Source organism: Sminthopsis crassicaudata, chromosome 2 (assembly GCF_048593235.1).
Source record: "Sminthopsis crassicaudata isolate SCR6 chromosome 2, ASM4859323v1, whole genome shotgun sequence".
Lineage (NCBI taxonomy): Eukaryota > Metazoa > Chordata > Mammalia > Dasyuromorphia > Dasyuridae > Sminthopsis > Sminthopsis crassicaudata.
In genome coordinates, this window is record NC_133618.1 from 371,210,410 (window position 1) to 371,230,376 (window position 19,967).

The 19,967-nt window shown below is 35.4% G+C and overlaps 1 protein-coding gene across 2 annotated transcripts in view; it reads left to right on the forward strand.

Annotated features, from left to right (window-relative positions):
- CDC42BPB (CDC42 binding protein kinase beta) overlaps positions 1 to 19,967 on the forward strand; it is a 156,275-nt gene extending 136,308 nt beyond the window's left edge. For both annotated transcript variants that reach the window (XM_074291198.1, XM_074291199.1), the window contains 7 exons: positions 8,569 to 8,666; positions 8,759 to 8,843; positions 9,070 to 9,187; positions 9,289 to 9,406; positions 15,382 to 15,487; positions 16,457 to 16,527; positions 18,270 to 19,967. In XM_074291198.1, the coding sequence (XP_074147299.1) occupies positions 8,569 to 8,666; positions 8,759 to 8,843; positions 9,070 to 9,187; positions 9,289 to 9,406; positions 15,382 to 15,487; positions 16,457 to 16,527; positions 18,270 to 18,401 (728 nt within the window). In that variant the 3' untranslated portion in view covers positions 18,402 to 19,967. The remainder of the gene's footprint in view (positions 1 to 8,568; positions 8,667 to 8,758; positions 8,844 to 9,069; positions 9,188 to 9,288; positions 9,407 to 15,381; positions 15,488 to 16,456; positions 16,528 to 18,269) is intronic.

Here is a 19,967-nt window from a genome sequence, read left to right on the forward strand (position 1 = left end):
TCCTGATTGGAATTAGGAACCTCTGGCACAAATCACTTCTACAAAAGATTTACTTCTTGGGGAAATTGGGAGCCAGGCATGGTTAAGAAAATAGTTTGCCTATGAGGAATCCATGTGCTGGCCTGTAAGTTTTCCTCTTTTTCAATAGTAAATATTTGGTAAATGGTCATTTCCTACTGTATGTATGTACCTTATCTATTCCATTGATCCACCACTCTTTCTTAGTACCAGATTGTTCTCATGATTATCACTGTGTAATTTAATTTGAAATCTGGTATTGCTAATGGCAACTAGGTGGTACAGCGAATAGAGCATCAGCTTTGGAGTCAGGAGGACTTGAATTAAAATTCGCCCTCAGACAAATTGACACTTTGTGACTCTGAACAAATCACCTAACTCCAAGTGCCTTGCAAAAAAAGAAAGGAAAATGATACTACTAATCTGACTTCTTTCACATTTTAAAAAATGATTTCCTTGATATATTTAATCTCCTGTTTTTCAGGATGATTTTTATTTTTTTACCTTTACAAAATAATTTTTTGGTAATTTGATTAGTATGCCACAGAATAAGTAATTAAACTTAGAATTGTCATTTTTATTAGATTGACTCAACTTGTCCATAAGCAATTGATATTTCTCTAGTTGTTTAGATGTCTTTATTATTTTTTATTTTGTAATTATGTTTATGTAGTTTCTGGGTTTGTTTCCACTCTAAATTGTTTTATATTGTCTGCAGTTATTTTAAATAGAATTTTTCTTTCTATTTCTTTCTGGTGAAGTTTATGGTAATATATGGAAATGCTAGTGATTTTTTGGAGTTTATTTTATATTTATATACTCTGAAAACTTTGTTAAAGTTAATTGTTTCATCTAGTTTTTTTAGTTGCTGCTCACTATCATATCTGTAAAAAGAAATTATTTTGTCTCGTTGTTGGCTATTTTTATTTCTTCAATCTTTTTCTTCTCTTACTACTATACCTAGTATTTCTAATACAGTATTGAATAATAGTGATGATAATAGACATCTTTGTTTCAGCTCTGATCTTGTTGGCCAGGTTTTAGCTTATACCCATTCAGATACTTCTTGCTATTGATTTCAGATAGATAAGGCTCCATTGAGTCCTATATTTTTTCAATATTTTTAATAGAAAAAGGCGTATTTTGTCAGAAGCTTTTTCTGTATCTCTTGATATGATCAATTATGCTTATATTTTTCCTAATATTGAACTAACTTTGAATTTCTGGTATAAATCCCACATAGTCATAGAGTATGGCCTTTATGGTATGTTGCTGTAATCTTATTAGTATTTTATATGAATTTTTTTATATCAATATTCATTATGAAAATTGACCTATAGTTTTCTTTCTCTGTTTTTGCTTTCCGTGGTTTAGTTATCAAAACTACATTTGTGTCATTAAAAGAATTTGGTAGGACTTTTTCTTATTTTTTCAAATGGTTTATATAATACTGGAAATAATTGTTTCTTAAAAGTTTTTTGGTGGAATTCATCTGTAAATCCATCTGATCCTAGGGATTTTTTCTTAGAAGTTCATTGATGGCTTATTCAATTTCTTTTTGTAAGATAGGGTTATTTAAGTATTCTGTTTCCTTTTCTTTTAATCTGTCAATTTATAGTTTTGGTATATATTCATCCATTTCACTTAGATTTTTAAGTATATTTGGTATATAATTCGACTTGTCTTATATTTATCTTAATTTCATTTTCATTGGTAGTGTATTCACCCTTTTCATTTTTGATATTGGTCATTTCGTTTTTCTTTTTCTTTTTCTTTTTTTTTTTTTTTTAAATCAAATTAACCAGTGGTTTATCTGTTTTCTTGTTTTCTCCCCCATAAAATCAATTCCTACTTTTGTTTATTAATTCAAATTTTAACTTTTGATTTCATTAATTTCCTTAGATTTTTCAAGATTTCCATTTTAGTATTTAATTAGATGTTTTAAAATTGTATTTATTTTCATTTTTTTAAAGCTACATGCCCAATTCATTGATCTGCTCTTTCTCGCTTTTATTGATGAATTCATTTAGAGATAGAAATTTTCCCCTAAGTTCTGCTTTGACTGCATCCCACAAAGTTTGGTAGATTGTCTCATCTTTGATGAAACTGTTGATCTGTTTCTGTGATTTGTTCTTTGAATTACTCATTTTTTAGAACAGTTTAGTTTGCAATTTTTAATATTTGCTTTCACAACCTTTTACTGAATGCAGTTTTCATTGTTTTATGATCTGATAAAGGTATGTTTTTAATTTTTCTGCTTTTCTACATTTGGTTGTGAGGTTTTATGTCCTAATTCATAGTCAATTTTTGTGCAAGTGTTATGTACAGCTGAGAAAAATTCTGTTCCTTCCTATTTTTTTCCAATTTTTTTCCCCCAAATGTCTATCATGTCCAGCTTTTTAAAAATTTCATTCAACTTTTTTACGTTTATTTTATGGTAGGATTTATTTAGCTCTGTGAGGGGAAAGTTGAAATTCCATACTAGTATAGTTTTACTGTTTTATCTTATAATTAACTTTTCCTTTAAAAATGTAGATGCTGTGCCATTTGGAGGAGATATGTTTAGTATTGATACTTCATTGTTCACGGTGCCTTTTAGTGAAATAATAGCTTTCCTGGTTATCTCTTAATTAGACCTATTTTTACTTCTGCTTTTCTGAAATCATAATTGCTATTTTTGCTTTTTTTTTTTTAAAAAAAGTCTGAAGCAACAGATTATTTTTAATTGTTTATATCTTTCTATCTCAGGTATATTTCTTTCTTTTTTTTTTTTTTAATTTAATAGTTTTTATTTACTAGATATTTGCATGGGTAATTTTACAACACTGACAATTGCCAAACCATTTGTTCCAATTTTTTCCCTCCTTCCCTTCCCCCCCCCCAGATGGCAGGTAGACCAATACATGTTAAATATGTTAGAGTATAAATTAAATATATGTATACATGACGAAACAGTTGTTTTGCTGAACAAAAAGGATCAGTTGAAATAGTGTACATGTAGTGTACATTTAGCCTGTGAAGGAAGTCCAAAATGCAGGCGGACAGAATTAGAGGGATTGGAAATTCTATGTAGTGGTTCATATTCATCTCCCCAAGTTCTTTCGCTGAGTGTAGCTGGTTCAGTTCATTACTGCTCTATTGGAACTGATTTGGTTCATCTCATTGTTGGCAAGGGCCATGTCCATCAGAATTGATCATCATACAGTATTGTTGTTGAAGTATATAATGATCTCCTGGTCCTGCTCATTTCACTCAGCATCAGTTCATGTAAGTCTCTCCAGGCCTTTCTGAAATCATCCTGTTGGTCATTTCTTACAGAACAATAATATTTCATAATATTCATATACCACAATTTATTCAGCCAATCTCCAATTGATGGGCATACACATAGTTTCCAGTTTCTGGCCACCACAAATAGGGCTGCCACAAACATTCTTGCACATACAAGTCCCTTTCCCTTCTTTAAGATCTCTTTGGGATACAAACCCAGTAGTAATGCTGCTGGATCAAAGGGTATTCACAGTTTGATAACTTTTTGAGCATAGTTCCAAATTGCTCTCCAGAATGGCTGGATGTATTCGCAGTTCCACCAACAATGTATCAGTGTCCCTGTTTTCCCACATCCCCTCCAATATTCAACATTATCAGGTATATTTCTTAGAAACAATATATTGTTGGATTCTGCTTTCTAAACCATTCTATTATCCCATTCATGGTTATGATAACCAACTGCACATTTCTCTTCATCCTATTTTCTTCTGTTTATCCTTTCATTTTACCTCAAAATTATGTTTTGTTTCTGATCACTGCTTTCCCTTTTATCACCCCCTTGTGCTTCCCTGTCAAAGATTGATTTCTACACCTATTTGAGAAAGAGTGTGTATGTGTGTGGACTTACATACATACTTACATACACACACATTTTTCTTCCTCCTTTGAATTATTTCAGAGTGAGGTTCAAGTATTGCCCATCTTCTTAACATTTTCCCTTCCATTATAAAAGCTCTTTCTTCAATGTCTTTTATGTGACATAATTTTCCCCATTCTTTCTCTTCCTTCCCCCATTTTCTAGCACATTTCTCATTCTCATCTATCCTTTTCTTTTAGATGATCCCAACATAATTCATTCACATCCTCTATTACAGTCCTTTTGACTGCTCTAATAATGATAAAGTTCTTATAAATTAGATGTATCAGCTTTCCACATAGGATCATAAGTAGTCCCTTGTGATTTCACTTTCATATTTACCTTTTTTATGCTTCTCTTGACTCTTGTCTTTGAAAGTCAGATTTTGTCTTCATCTCCAATTTTTTCTTCAGGAATCATTCTCTATTTCATTAAATATCCACTTTCTCCCTGAAAGATTATACTCTGTTTTGCTGGGTAAGTTATTCTTTGTTGTAATCCTAGCTCTTTTGCCTTCTAGAATATCATATTGCAAGCCCTTTGCTTCTTTAACATGGAAGTTGCTAAATTTTCTGTGATCTAGACTATGGCTATTTGAGTGTTTTCTTTCTGGTTATTTGAGATATTTTGGTCTTGATCTGGGGGCTCTGGAATTTGGCTATGATGTTCCTGGGAGTTTTTACTTTGGGATCTCTTTCAGGAGTTGATCAGTGAATTCTCAATCTTTCAGTTTTACTCTCTGGTTCTAGAATATCAGGACAGTTTTTCTTTATAATTTCTTGAATGCTTTTCTTGATCATAGCTATTAGGTAGCTCATTAATTCTTAACTTCTCTCTCCTCAATGTATTTTCCAGGTCAACTATTTTTCCAATGAGATAGTTCACATTTTCCCAGTTTTCATTCTTTTGCCTTTGACTCTTGATGTTTCATAGAGTCATTACCTTTCCACATAGCTGATTTTAATTTTTTAAAAAATATTTTCTCCAATGCAACTTTGTACCTCTTTTAACATTTAGCCAGTTTTGGTTTTTAAGGTGTTATTTTCTAGTGTCTCTCTTATAAGCTGTTCATTGTCTTTATATAATTTTTCATTGTCCTTGTTTTATTTCCAAGTTTTTTCTCTACTACTCTGACTTTTAATTTTTTTTTTTCTTCTTCCAGGAATTCTCATTGTGCCTTTGTCTGAATCATACTTTTCTTTGGCTTTGCTTGTAGCCAGTTTGATATCATTGTCATCATCCAAGTTTGTGGCTTGATCTTCCTTGTCATAGAAAGTTTGCTCATTTTTTCTGGTAGCCTATTTCTTGATTTTGAACTTTATGTTAAAGTTGGGCTCTATTCCCAGGGTGGGGTTGTGGGTACAAGCAATGTCCTGATCTTCAGGCTTTTTTTGCACTGCTTTTGTAGAATTAGTTCTGGGAATCTGAAGTGTGCATGTGTTTCCAAGGTGGTGATCTGGGGAAATGCTTTCCTGATCTGCATTTTGGTCCTTATCCAGGAAGGGCCCCTGATTCCTTATGACTGAAACCATTAGTCTTACCCTGGAACTGTGACCCAAAAGTGGGTGTAGGCAATGGAGTTGTCAGATAGTACCTGATCCTGTGATTAGTGCTAGCACAGGGGTCCCCTCTAATCTCTTTCTTACCAATTGTCCAGTTCTCTCTTACTGAATTAGGACCTTTGCAGCTGCTTCTTTTACTTTCTCCAAGGTCCTTAGCTGGTGTTCCCATCACATGTGCTGCAGGCCAGCCCCCACTCCATTGTCACAGATCTCTCCTTTTGATCATCTGTATTAGGATGGGGTGGCAGAATTTGATTTGATGCATCAATTTAAAATTATTTGGAGGGGCTTAGCTATAGTGCTTCCTCTATTTCACCATCTTGGTTCTCTATCCCATTTTTTCAAGGAATTAATTATGATTTTTTAAAAGGAAAGAGAATAGTGTCTATACACTAAAAGACAATGAATTTGTCTTTAATTCCTGGTAAATCTAAACTTAGTTGTTAAAGAGATGGTTAGTGAAAGCCAAAAATGAATGTGGTGCTTAAGAATTGGTCCTGAAGGTCATAGTTAAATTCATTTCCCTTTTTGACAGGAACACTAAAATAGGAGATTGGAGAATACTGTGTTTTAAAGTGCCATATACTATTCTGGTGGAAAAATACTATTGTTTAAATTTAGAACAGATTGAAATGGTTTGATGTCAACTCAAGATTTTTGATGGAGTGTCCCAGAGATCTCTGCTTGCTTCTGTGTTCTTTAATATTTTTTGCAGTAATTTTTGATTAAAAAAAAAAAGTTGGCAAATGTGTCAAAGTCCATTTACTTGTTGAGAAAGTTGGGATCTGAAGAGATCTAGAAGTTTGGGATGAATCTGAGAAGATGAAATTTAATAGGAAGTAAGTATAAGATCTTGAACGTGAAATAAATTCTACAAACTCAGATTGGGGAGACAAGATTAAAGAAGTTAGAAGACAAAAGAACTTCCAGGAATAAGAAGTTGATTGTCAGTCCATACTTAGAATATGGTGCATAATCCTTTACACCACAATTTACAAAGGATATTGATCATCTGGAGAACATTCAGATAGATTTAACCAGGATGGTGAACGATCTTGAATCCATATCTTATGAGGATCTGTTGAAGGAACTGAGTATGTTTAACCTGGAAAAGAGAAATATTTTGTTTGATTTGAGATTCTTATTGTTGTTATTGAGGGGAGGTATGGTAGGAATAAAGACAGATATAATGGCTGCTTCCAAGCATTTAAAAGGGTAAAGTTATATTAAAAAATTAAATTAGATATTCTGTTTGCTCTTAGTTCTATGTTCTGGGGCCAGTGCCAAGTTGAATAGAAGTAAATTTAGGTTTGATGTAAAGAAAAATGTTAACAATTATAAAGCTATGAATAGACAGCCTGTGGAGTTTTGGTGTATATTTTCCTCATTAGAAGGTAGAGACAGATTTAGCAGGTGTGTTTTGTAATCAAGAATCCTTTTTAAATATGGGCTTCCAACTCGAAAATTCTGTCATTCTCTTATCGTTATTCTTGAACTTTTGCAACTGACCTGAACCATCTTTATAAAGCAAATACACATTTAACTATACTACATTTTGATTTTTTTTTTAATTCAATGGAAAGAATTTTGTTCCTACAGTTGATACAGATTCTACAAAAGACAATGGTATCTACCCCTTTGCAGTATGATAACAAAAAAAAAAAAAAGGCAAAAACTGAAAATCAAATCAATACTACTGGCAATGTTATGTATAAGTACCAACAAACTGCACCTTGCCTTTGGTATAGTTGATTAAAAAATTTTTTAAATTGCCTTTCGAAATTACCATAAAGTAATTAAGAATTGGAAAGAGGACATTTAAAGGTGATTGATAAATATTGCATAATTTCTAAAAATGCTGTAAACATTCCTTATTTTATAGTGAAGAAAACTTGAAACCCGGAGAGAGAAAGGAATGTTTCCAGTTTCAGCTAACCTAGGATAGATAAAGGACTCTCATTTCTGACTCCTAGTTTAGTGTTCTTTCTACTCATCTCTTGCTAATTTTTAACAAAAGGCTTCGTCATAATAGTTTAGGGGTGTGTATGTGTGTGTATTTCCCTTTTTCAGGGTCAGAGCAAGTCTAAGTTTAATACTTTGAAGTATTATTTTTGTTCTGTGTAGATCTAATACAGTGTCACACAGTGAAAGAGTAAGCATTTTGGTGTCTTAGAATCATAAGATATCAGAAGCTGAAACTTGAAATATACAGTCTGTCATCCTTGCTTTTATTTCATAGAGGGGAAATTGAGACTTAAGAAAGGAAGGACTTGCCAAAGGTTCCAAAGCTATTTGGTGGCAGAGGTAACATTAGAGTTCTGACTTGTCACTCCTGGTCTAGTGAAAGGAAAGGTCTGACTAAAGGACAAGAACTGTGATTACTTAAAGGCACTTTTGTCCTTTCAAATATCTTCACATTTAACCAGTATTGGGTTAGTGTATAGAGGGGAAATGCCTTCAGAGAATGTTTACAGAATAAAGGAGAATGTTTATTAATTAAAATACCTGCCAGCAAATAGTTGCTCCTGAAGTGTTTGAAAATAATTGATTCTCATATATTATACCATTGCCCTCCCAAATCATCTTACTATAGCCTGTTAATTTTCTATATTGTTAACAAAATTATGCTTTCAGAACCAATCCTAATTCCATATTGTGACTTTAAAATAGCAGTTGCTTTTTATATTAATGTTTCTGAAAGAAAAAGTATGATCATTGTTTCCTTCAATGTGTTCAATTTTTCTTTAGTTACAAAGAGACTGAGCATTTAAGCATTTGGAACACTTGCTTTTTTTTTTTTTTTTTTTTTTTTTTTAACTTGAAAGATCTGAGGTAGGAATTTGGAATATGTTTTTTAGCCTGTTTTTTTCAAATGAAACCAGTTTGACTTTTAGACATTTAAAATTGAAAAATACCAGTGATGCTTCTAAAATTGAATGTAGTTAGGAATGCCATCCCTATAGCTTTTGAAAGCTTCATAGTTCATACCCACAATCTTTTATCATTCACTTTTATAAACTTTGTCAGGTTTTAACAATTTATACATTTTTTCACTTAATTCTTTTGTTTTTGTTCTATTAGGTTGTAGCTCTTCTTATATCACAGTATATAGTGAATATGGAGTTGATGTTTTTGATGTTCATACTATGGAATGGGTCCAGACTATTGGCCTGCGGAAGGTAAGAGAATCCATTCCTTGTCATTTTATTGTAACATATGAGCTATATAAATTAAGCATTATGATCAAAATTGCTTTTTTGTCCCAAACCAGATCAGACCCCTTAACATGGAAGGAACACTCAATCTCCTTAACTGGGAACCTCCACGGTTAATATACTTTAAGAACAAGTTTTCAGGTAGGCAGAAAAGAAACAAATTTAGAATATTTTTCTGTTCAGTAGATTAAAATATATTACTGTGTGCCATGAGCAGCCGTTTTCTTCACCTAGATACAGCAAATCCTTGTGCTTCAAAATTGTACTATGTGTACCTATGGTGTGCTGATGTATTTGAGAATAAGTGATGTTTCAAATACATAGGCTATAGCCCATAATTACTGTACATTGTTTATTATTCATGTAGGAGCTGTACTCAGTGTGCCAGAAACTTCTGATAACAGCAAAAAACAAATGCTTCGGACCAGAAGTAAAAAGCGATTTGTCTTTAAGGTTCCTGAGGAAGAGAGATTACAACAGAGGCGGTAAAAAGAGTCTAATCATTTAGAGTCTGGTTAGGTTAATGGTGACAGCCAAGAATATTTTTTGCATATGAATGAATTTCCAAATATTTTCTTTTCCCCAGAGAGATGCTCAGAGACCCAGAATTGAGATCAAAGATGATATCAAACCCAACTAATTTCAACCACGTTGCTCATATGGGGCCCGGAGATGGAATGCAAGTGCTCATGGATCTCCCTCTGGTAAATTAAATAAGTTTACCCAATAAGCAGGGAATAGGCATGGGAATGAAACTTACATCTGCACAATATAATCTCTCTGCATTTCCACAGTGTCTCCTTTTCCTGACCACATTTGCCAGAGAAAGCTATGCATAAGGCTTCTGATGAAATGGGGATCTAGCTAAAAAATGAAAAGCTGCATCTGCAGAGATAACCTAATCTGCACTGCTAGCTAACTATAAATAAGCATTTTATAAATTCTTATCTTTATCCTTTTTCTTTTTTGATGAAAATGGCAGAATGAATTTCCTTCCCCCTTCTCTTTGCAGCAGTTCTAATAACCTCCAACAAACTTTAACCACACTTATCACATAAACTTTCTCTACCAAAATTTTTCTCCAGAGTCATCACAGTTTTTTAGCCTAAAGCATTCATCTGATTTCTTATTCCTGATTTTTCTCTTATTTTCTTCACCAGAGTAGGAGCAATTATTAACACATTAGCACTTAAGAATTGAGCTGATGTACCCTGGGTTCTTTTCCAATCTTACAGTTATGTGAGAGGAGGCAGATCATGGGCCAAGGCCCAGAGATCTGCCTTTAAGTTTTGGTTCTTTTCCTCAATGACCATATGGCCCATGTAGGTCCCATTGCCTCTCCAGGCCCAGCTTCTTGGCTTTCAGAATGAGAGAATAAGACTCAAGCTGCCCCCTCCCAGCATTATTCTGAGGAAAGCACTGTGAAAAATGTAAAGACTTAGAAATGTGTAGATGTGTGTTTCAGTAATAATGAGGAAGAAAACTATTCAGCCTAACACAAGTATTTACTAAATGCCTTGTGTATGACTTGGACAGGCACAGATTTGGGAGTTTGGGGAAGAGTGACAGATTGTAGGAGGATTGGTATAGGGAACTGCTATTCTGCATCTTAGTTTCTTAAACTAATTGTTTGGTGACTGAGGCACTTTAAGTGATTTGCCTAGGTCACAAAACCAGGATAGGGCAGAAGCCACACTTGATACTTACTCTTCTTGATCTGAAGCTGGCTCTGCCAATGTCCCATTCTGCTGTGTAGATACTAGAGAAATAGAGTTCAAATTAGAGGATCCTAGCCTTCAAGGAGCTTATCCTGTAGCATACGATATAGAAATAGATAATTGGACATTAAATAATTTAAGGATAAATTTAAAGTAAATGGTAATTCAAAAAAAGAGGCTGAGAAGTAGTTAGGATGGTAGAGAGAAAATAAAAAGAAAGCAGCATCACAAAAGCCAATAGTATCTAAAAGAAGAGGTGTCCAGTTCAATTAAAAATTAAAACTTGGTGCCAGGAATATAAAGGAGTTTACTTTTTGTAGAGGGGACCTGCCAAAAATGTGTAAGGAAGAGCAAAACATATGAGAACTGAAAAAGATATCATAATTAGTAATTAGTAATTAAGCTTCTATGAAGTGATAGGTTTAGAAGCTAGAATGAAAGTGATTGAGACCTAATTTGTAGATGAGGAAGTAGAAGCTAGTATAGATACTCTTGTACTGTTATTAGCCAGTTCATTCAGGGCATCCATACTCTTAGATTTTTAGCTCTTGACTTTTTCTTGTGAAATAAAATGTATTCCAAATATTGAGTCCTAAATAATATGAAGTATAACGAGCTGTCGTCTCCAGAAGCTGCTGGATCGCTCTCTGGGAAGAGATCTGCTGTGTCTACTCAAATCTCTCAGACAGATTCTTCTTCCTGTAACGAACCGTTGTCTCCAGGCAGTTGCTGTTAACTCTTGTCCAAAGAAGTGACTTCCCTTCCTGCAGAGAGCCCCGTCAAGCCTGATGCAATTCAGAGTCTTCTTCTTTCTCTGAGAGTCCTCTCTTTTATTCTCCCAGAGAATGGGCGTGGGATAATGCAAGGGCTTCTGGGAAGAACCACCCCAGCCAATGAGCTTGCCCCCTCTATCAAGTCAACCTGAGTTCTCACCTTGTAATTGTCCAGAAAACCTCAGTTCTCACTTAGTAATCCTAACATCTCCCCCTTTCTTTTGATTTAGAACATAGGACAGTCATGACCTTGAAACATAAATCCATCAATATGGGAAGTATTACAGATAATTACATAAATCACATAAGCACATAGTAACATAGTAACGTAACACATGCTAGAAGTATATAACATAATCATAAATTGAAAATTTATAAATGTCCATAAGTCCATTGTCCATTAGTCTCATCTTGTGTGAGGAAGTCCAATGATTCCTGCTGGTTTTAAAGTTCTTTAACAGTCTTCTTATTATCCATGCTCTTTCAGTGTCAGATGTTTCTTAGATCTTCTCCTTTATTTTGAGGTCTTTCTCTTTTTCTGTCTCTCTCTGATGGATAAGGCGAATATGACTCGTTGGCACCCATCTGATTCCTTCTCCTGCTGAAGAAATACAAGCAAACCCTCTCTCCCAGGCAGTTAACCTATCTAATTTCCTTCTTTTTACCACTTTCTAAATCTCTTCTCATCATCTGACAATTACATTGGAGTTGTTTGCACTGGGCACGGCCCTGTTGGTTTAAAAGGCCTGTATTCTCCCCAAGTGTAATCCATTTTTGCAATCTGATTGCCTTTTGGCTCACTTATCAGGTAATCCCTTTCTACCATGTGATTGCTTTTCTGCTGATTGATTAAATCAGAGTCCTGGCCTTCTAAAGGCTCTTTAGGTGTAACATCAGCTGCCATCATGCCCCAAGTCTTTTTTGCCTGGGGCCCTGGACCTGGGCCCCTCATCCCATTTCCCTGAATTATTCTACACTCTGATGCCCAATGGAGTCCTCTGTTGCATTTTGGACATGGGGTTTTAGGTCTTCTCTCACCCTGTCTTCTCACTGTATCTCCATATCTACACTGAGCTCTTAGATGTCCAATTTTTCCACATTGAAAACATCTCCGAGTTTCTCTAGAAGGCCCTTGCCAGGAGGGACCCTGTCTTTCCACATTCATCATTGTCCGGGTGTAAAAAGCATTTGTTCCCACTGTAGCACAGCGTCTTATGATCTCCTCTAAAGGAGCATCTTTGTCTAATCCCCATATAATTCTTTTGCAAATCTCATTGGCATTTTCCTTAGCCAGATGTCTGGTCATTATTTCTGTAGCTGAATTTTCTCCAATAGTTCTTTTGACAGCAGTTTGCAAACGTCCCACAAAATCTGCAAAAGGTTCATTGGGACCTTGCTGTATTTTAGTGAAAGCCTCTCCACGATCTTTCTGTCCAGGAAGGACACCCCAAGCTTTTATTGCAGCCTTAGCAATTTGTTCATATATTGTCATGGTATAATTAATCTGTTCCGAATTCTCTCCATATTGACCTTCACCAGCTAAGTGCTCAAAAGTGAATTGTGTGTTAACTCCTATTTCCAAATTGCATCTGACTTGAATTTTACATAATTCATGAAATTCCGCAAGCCATAATAAATTTTCTCCAGGTTCCAGACATGTCCTTGCTATGGATTTCCAATCATTCGGGGTTAGGACTTCATAAGACAAACCATCTAGTAACATTTTGACATAAGCTGATGTAGCCCCATAAAGGGTACAACCTTTTTTCAAATCCTTAATTTTATTCAAATCTAAAGGTGCATATCTTCTCCTTTTTTTACCTACAGAGTCAGTATTTTCAATCACAGGATATACATGTATAAAATCACTTATATCCTGTCCTTCTCTCTTAGCTTTAACCAATGCTTTTTCTAATCTTGTCATAGGCTTAGGCTGCTTCACAGGCAATTCTGTTTGTGTTTCTGCCTCTTCCCCTCTTTCTTCCTCCATCTCTGAAGGTGGGGTTGATGTGGGCCTGTCAATAATCTGTTCTCTAGGCAGGGTTGAAGCTTCTTCAAGAGAATCATACCATAATTCCTCATTTAAATCCTCTTGCTCTAGGGAAAGATCTTGATCTTTCCTTTTTTCCTCACACTTCCTCCTCTGTTCATTTTTAGAACTTTTCCTTCTCCTACAACTTGCTTGATAGTTTAAGGCTAATTGAACTATGTTGTAGATATAAAATACTTCTGCAGAAATTGAACGAGGCCCATTTTTTGCTTGAAATTCTTTCATTTCATATCCCACTAGCTTCCATTTATCTACATCTATCTTTTCTTCCTCTAAGAACCAAGGGGATGTGCGTCTTAATGCAGCCAAGAGTTTAGCAATCTGTACCCAGGTTACAAGTAAACTCTGCTCCTCAATTATGTTGATTATACTCTCTATAGTACCACTCCTGAATGGAGCTGAGGTTGCTTCTGGGGCTGGGGTTGAGTTGGCTGAGGTCCAGGGATTGAATATAGCTAACATCTGCCCCATTTCAGCTATAAGAGATTCCTGGTTTAGCCCTTAACAAGTTAAGTTCCTTATTTATCTATTAGCACGCTCACTTAATCTTTAACAAAGTTTCCTCGTTACTCACGGTTCTGGGTCAGAGAGACTGAGATCTAGATCGGAAGCTTTTCCACTGGAATCAGGACCGTGTCTGTCCCTGTTCGGGCACCAAAATGCGAAGGTCTGGTCTAGCTCTTCTTGTCAGGATAAGCAAAAGTCCTTGCCCCACGTTGGGCGCCAATTGTAACGAGCTGTCGTCTCCAGAAGCTGCTGGATCGCTCTCTGGGAAGAGATCTGCTGTGTCTACTCAAATCTCTCAGACAGATTCTTCTTCCTGTAACGAACCGTTGTCTCCAGGCAGTTGCTGTTAACTCTTGTCCAAAGAAGTGACTTCCCTTCCTGCAGAGAGCCCCGTCAAGCCTGATGCAATTCAGAGTCTTCTTCTTTCTCTGAGAGTCCTCTCTTTTATTCTCCCAGAGAATGGGCGTGGGATAATGCAAGGGCTTCTGGGAAGAACCACCCCAGCCAATGAGCTTGCCCCCTCTATCAAGTCAACCTGAGTTCTCACCTTGTAATTGTCCAGAAAACCTCAGTTCTCACTTAGTAATCCTAACAATGAAGAAATAGTGGTTTATCTGCTTATTGCTCTTTCAATAAAAGCATGCACGTTTTCTTTAATTAAAATGCTAGTTATATGCTGTGTCCATCAGTTATCAACCTATTGAGATCAAGAATCTGGGTGTTCCATTACTATCTAAATTCTGTCAGGAAATGTAGGAGGGGCTCCTGCATTCTGGATTAATGGGAGGGATTGAACAAGAGACACAGATTGGATGGGTATGAAAAAATAGCTCCCGTTTTTGTGGTGGTTTGAGATTTACAAAATGCTTTCTTTGTGATTACTCTTGGAAGTAGCTGACCACAAAAAACCTGAGAGTATGGTAGTACCTACATATGATGCCACTTATAGTAATTTTAAATTTTTGATGGTAAAGATTCATTCTTTCTTTTAGATTTACCTTTATTTAGATTTTTTTTGGAGGAGATTCTTTGCCTCAGTTGCTACCTAGCTTTTATCACTGAATGGGTGCGGCCTCAGTCAAACTGAGACCTATTGAAAACCTCAGCTTTAAAAGTCCAAGGTCTCCCATTTCATCTAGGGCCTTCTCCAGTCATCTTGATCTATATCTGGCCACTGGACTCTTTTTTTGAAAGTGAGACAGGTGACTTTACACAACCCTCCCTTAATGAAATCCAATACACTTGCATGTCACAGCATCATTTCCCTTATGTTATGATCCTCTTTCTTTGTGATTATTTTTGGAGGTGGCTGTCTACAAAAACCTGAGGGTTTAGATACTAACTACATATACTGCTACTCATGGTAATAAAGTGCATATTTACATAATGTTTTAAAGTTTACTTTAGCCCCTTCTGCAAAAATCATCTTTCAGTTGTTGTTGGGGTTTTTTGGGGGGAGGGGATTTAGAAATTATTTGTTTACCTAGCAAAGATAAACTTAAACATTTTCCCAGATTGATCTTTGTATCATTTATTGTCCCCGACCCACAATACTTTTTAAATAGACCATAATGATTATGGTGTGGACATTTGATGTTACCTATGTTTTAATGTTGCATTTTCAAATATAGAGCGTATTGCCTTCCTCACAAGAAGAAAAAGTTGGCCCTTCCCCAGCCAACCTCTCCCGGCAACCACAATCAAGAAGTAAGACCTACGTTTCATGGCCCTCTTCAGGTACAAATTGCAATCTAAATAATCTTATGTAATATTAGATTTACAGCTCCAATTGACCTAGCTACACTCAGCAAAAGAATTCTGGGAGATGACTATGAACCACTACATAGAATGCCCAATCCCTCTATTTTTGTCTGCCTGCATTTTTTATTTCCTTTACAGGCTAATGGTACACTAGTTCAAAGTCCTATTCTTTTTGTGCAGCAAAATAACTGTATGGACACATATACATATATTGTATTTAACATATACTTTAACATATTTAACATGTATTGGTCTACCTGAAATCTGGGGGAAGGGATGGAGGGAAGGAGGGGAAAAATTGGAACAAAAGGTTTTGCAACTGTCAATGCTGAAAAATTAACCATGAATATATCTTGTAAATAAAAAGCTATAATAAATAACAATGATAATGTTAGATTTAATTCCTTGAGGGCAGAAACCATCTCTTTCCTTTGTATTTTGAACAAATGCATTGTGTAGTAGTCAATCACTTGGTAAGCATTTATTAAGTGCTTACTGTGTACCAGTCTCCATGATAAATACTGGGATTACAAGAAAGACAAATGATAGTCCCTGTCCTCAAGGAGCTTACAATCTAATGGGGAAAACAACAAGCAAAAGAAATATTATAAATAGGAAGTATTAACAGAGAGAAGGCACGAAAATCAAGAAGGGTCCAGGAAAGGCTTCCTGGAAGTGGCAGGATTTTAGTTTGGATTTGAAGGAAGCCAGGAGGAAAACAGCTTATAGTTCATAAGCAATAGTCAAAGAAAATGTTCAAAGATGAGAGATGCTAGTCATGTTTGTGGACTGTGGTGTGGGTTCACAACTTATTCAACTGTGGGTTGAATAAACATTCAGTGTGTACCTACCTATTATGTTCATGAGCACTGTGCAAGAAAAAGAGCCAAGAAAAATACAAAGAATTTAATTCAATGTTTTAATAAACTTTCCTTTTTCCCATAGGTGGAGGTGAACTAGGAGTGACCATGCCCCTAAGAAGTATGTCTGATCCTGACCAGGATTTTGACAAAGAGGTAACATTTTGTCTTGGTGCTTTATCATACTATATAAATATTCAATTATTCCTTAAGATGAGAGACACTTGAGTCATAAGCAAAAACTATGCCTCCACTCCCTTCCCATAGTAGTGGCAAAGATGTTGGGAGGGTAGTTAATAATTTTTATCAGTTTTGTTTTAACTTTTAGCTATGCTCATTCAAATATGAGTAGTAATAAAAGCAGGGGAAAAAAGGTGAGATAAAAGGAAACAAATAAGCAAAACATCACAAAAAGTGAATGTAAATTTTTGTATATGTAACCATTTTATTATTTACTAATTAAAAGAGATAAAACCTGTGTGTATTAATTTTTAACAAAATAGAAACAAGTTGTCAAATTTATTTTAATACAGATTGTGTTCCTGTTTAATGTGAGTGTAAATCTGTATATTCTTTTGTTTCTTCATTACTTCATATAAACATTCCCATTTTTTTCAGGGCCCTAACATTCTATAGCATTCTAGACTTATTTCATTGGTATAGGAAACTTCCCAGGAAGAAATCCCTTTTACCAATGTAGACTAGTAATTGTCCTGTGACATTTTCAGTTTTAGAGATTCTTTTAGGGCACTGGGAAGTTAAGTTTTCAAGCAGAGGCTGATGTTAATTCAAAGGCTCATTTTCAGATTAGTTGGGATCTGTTGCAATACAGATTCTGTGTCTCTTTTGAAGTGGGTATGAGCCTTGAAGCTCTGAGTTTATTAAACTGATGTGCAATAACCATATCTTTCATTCTGCTTTTGTTGGTTGTCACAAGTACTTGTGGAGTCAGTTTCTCAGTATTTTCCAAGTTTCTGATTGTTGAGAGAAGGGAGAGGAGGATAGAATCTATGGCCATGAAACATGCTTTCCTTCAGTGGGAAAGATTTGATACAAGAATAACAAAATAGTGCATTTTTTCCTTAGATACGTACAAGCAGATTCTCTCTATTACATCCTGTTAGTCATTGTGTTATGATTAGCATTGTATGAACTCTGCCCTTTTTTTCAATCAAGGATTAATTATGTGATCTTAGGGCTGGTTGGAGATCATAAAACGATGAATTTTGAGCTTCTTGTATCTTAAGTACCATCTAGTCCAATCTTTTGTTTTACAGAGGAAGAAATTGAGATGCAGAAAGATTGTCATTCCCAGATCATGCAGGTAGTTTAGCAAGAGCACAGGCATCTGGATCTGACTCCATATCCAGCATGCTCCACTCTACTACATAAGGTTGCTTTCAGGAATTTTGGTTACCATGGTTCAATCTCTTACTCCACAGTATTTGTAAACGTGCCTCCATCTTGTAATTTCCCCAAAACTAAGTAAGCTCAGGAAAAAGCATTGCTTTTTGAAAAGAAAAAATTTCACCACAGCTCCCCCAGAGCAGTTTCCATACCCATAAAATGAAAGGTTTGGATTAATTGATCTCCAGGATTTTTTTTTCCGATTTATAATACAATAATCCCCTATGAAGTAATGCCCCCATAGTCACATAGACAGTCTAAGCAGCAGGTCGAGAACTTAAACTATCTGCCTTTTCAGTTTTTTGGGGTCCTAACATTTACATAATAGGACAACTTTGAGATCCAGTGCCCATTTGCTAAATAAACTCAGAGTTTACCATTTACCCTAGAATCAGAAAATCCAAAGTTTGAAATTCTTTGTTAAAGGCATAAATATAAAAACATGGAAGATTGTATTTGGGAGTATTCATTATCATTTCTTCTTTTAACAGCCGGATTCTGATTCCACCAAACACTCTACTCCATCGAACAGCTCTAATCCAAGTGGTCCCCCCAGCCCCAATTCTCCACACAGAAATCAGCTTACACTAGATGGACTAGATCAATCAACCTGTGATGCCTAACACTCCAGCCTCCAGTGCTTCAGCTTCACATTCCCAGCACTGCACCGAGTATTCAGAAACAAATGGAGCAAGTGTCACACGAGTGCCAAGACTGATAATCTCTAGTGTTGCACAAGAAAATAAATATCCAATTGTAGATAAGAAAATGAAAACAAATTATTACAATAATCACTTTTTTTTTTTTTTTTTTGCAACATTGGGCAGTTGCGATAGTTAAGATGTATTCATTTCTGCACAGCTGTGATATAAATCTGTTACTTATAAGCATTAAAAAAAAAAACAAAAAAAAAAAACAATAATCTCTTCTGCCAAGAAAGAAATAGAGGGGTAGTGTGGATGCTAAACAGTATTGACAATATTATTTTTCTATAGAATGATGTAATGTCTCATTAGCCAGAAATCCTTTTAGACAAAAATATGGACCTTTGCATAGGAAATACATACAAAGGGCCTGTTACATCCTCAGATAAATATACTTTTCCCTTTTTCCTGTAACTCTTTCCTAAAATTTTAGGAAAATAATAGGAAACTGTACATTATTCCCAGCATCACTAGAATTATGAAGTCAAAAGAAAGCTGAGGTTTATTTGTGGCCTTTCGACTCATTTAGCCATTATATATTCAGCTGCAGAAAAATTTTACCAGCTCTTTAATCATGTGTATAGGACTGTTCCCATAACATCTTCCCCCTTCCCCTCTTTACCCTGCTGACTGATTTTTTTATTCCATTTTCAATTATGGCACTGATCAGGACTTTTAAGACATCAGAAATACTGTCGTGAAAGTTTTAGCCTTTTTTTTTTTTGGAAGGAGTAGTGTGCTCTCACACACATCTACATATGTTTGTGAATATGTATTTATGAGCACCCAATGGGAAATCTGTGTTCTTGGTTCCTTACAAAGGTCAAATGAAGCAACTTAAAAATGAAAGAGCAACTTCTCATTCATTATCTTTCACCTTCATGGAGACCCCATGATTACTAAACAAGTATTGATCATGTAGAAAAATGCACAGCACACTCCTAAAGACTTCCTATGGCCCCTGTGCAGTGGTGGTGTTTTGTGTGGCTATTTAATCTCACATTTCCATACATTCTCCATTTAGTGATAATATTTGTGCCCCATCTTATTGAAAGCTTGTAATTAATCTTATGGCTGGCATGTCCAGTTTTTCATTGACCCATTAGTGTGCCTTTTACCCCCACTATGACAGTTGGATGTCATTTACTGAAGATTGGTTTTTATGGGCTAATAATGTAACACCAGTTGTTCCCCCACCCCCTCACCCCCAAACATTGGTTATGATGTGCACTTGTTTTTAGTTGAAATTGAGTGTTCTAGTCTACTTTTAGTCCTGTAACATTGTGTCCACAGACAGTACTGGCTCTTTCCTCAGATTCTCCATAAAGAGGCTCCTTTGGAGCTGAACACTACTGCTTTGGGGGTGGGTGGGTGGAATCTGGTTTTTACTTTTTTAATGTAAGTCTGAGTCTTTGTAATTATTGAACTGTGAGAACATTTTTGAACAATTTACTTGTCAATAAAGCAGAAGAGGAAGGTTTTAAA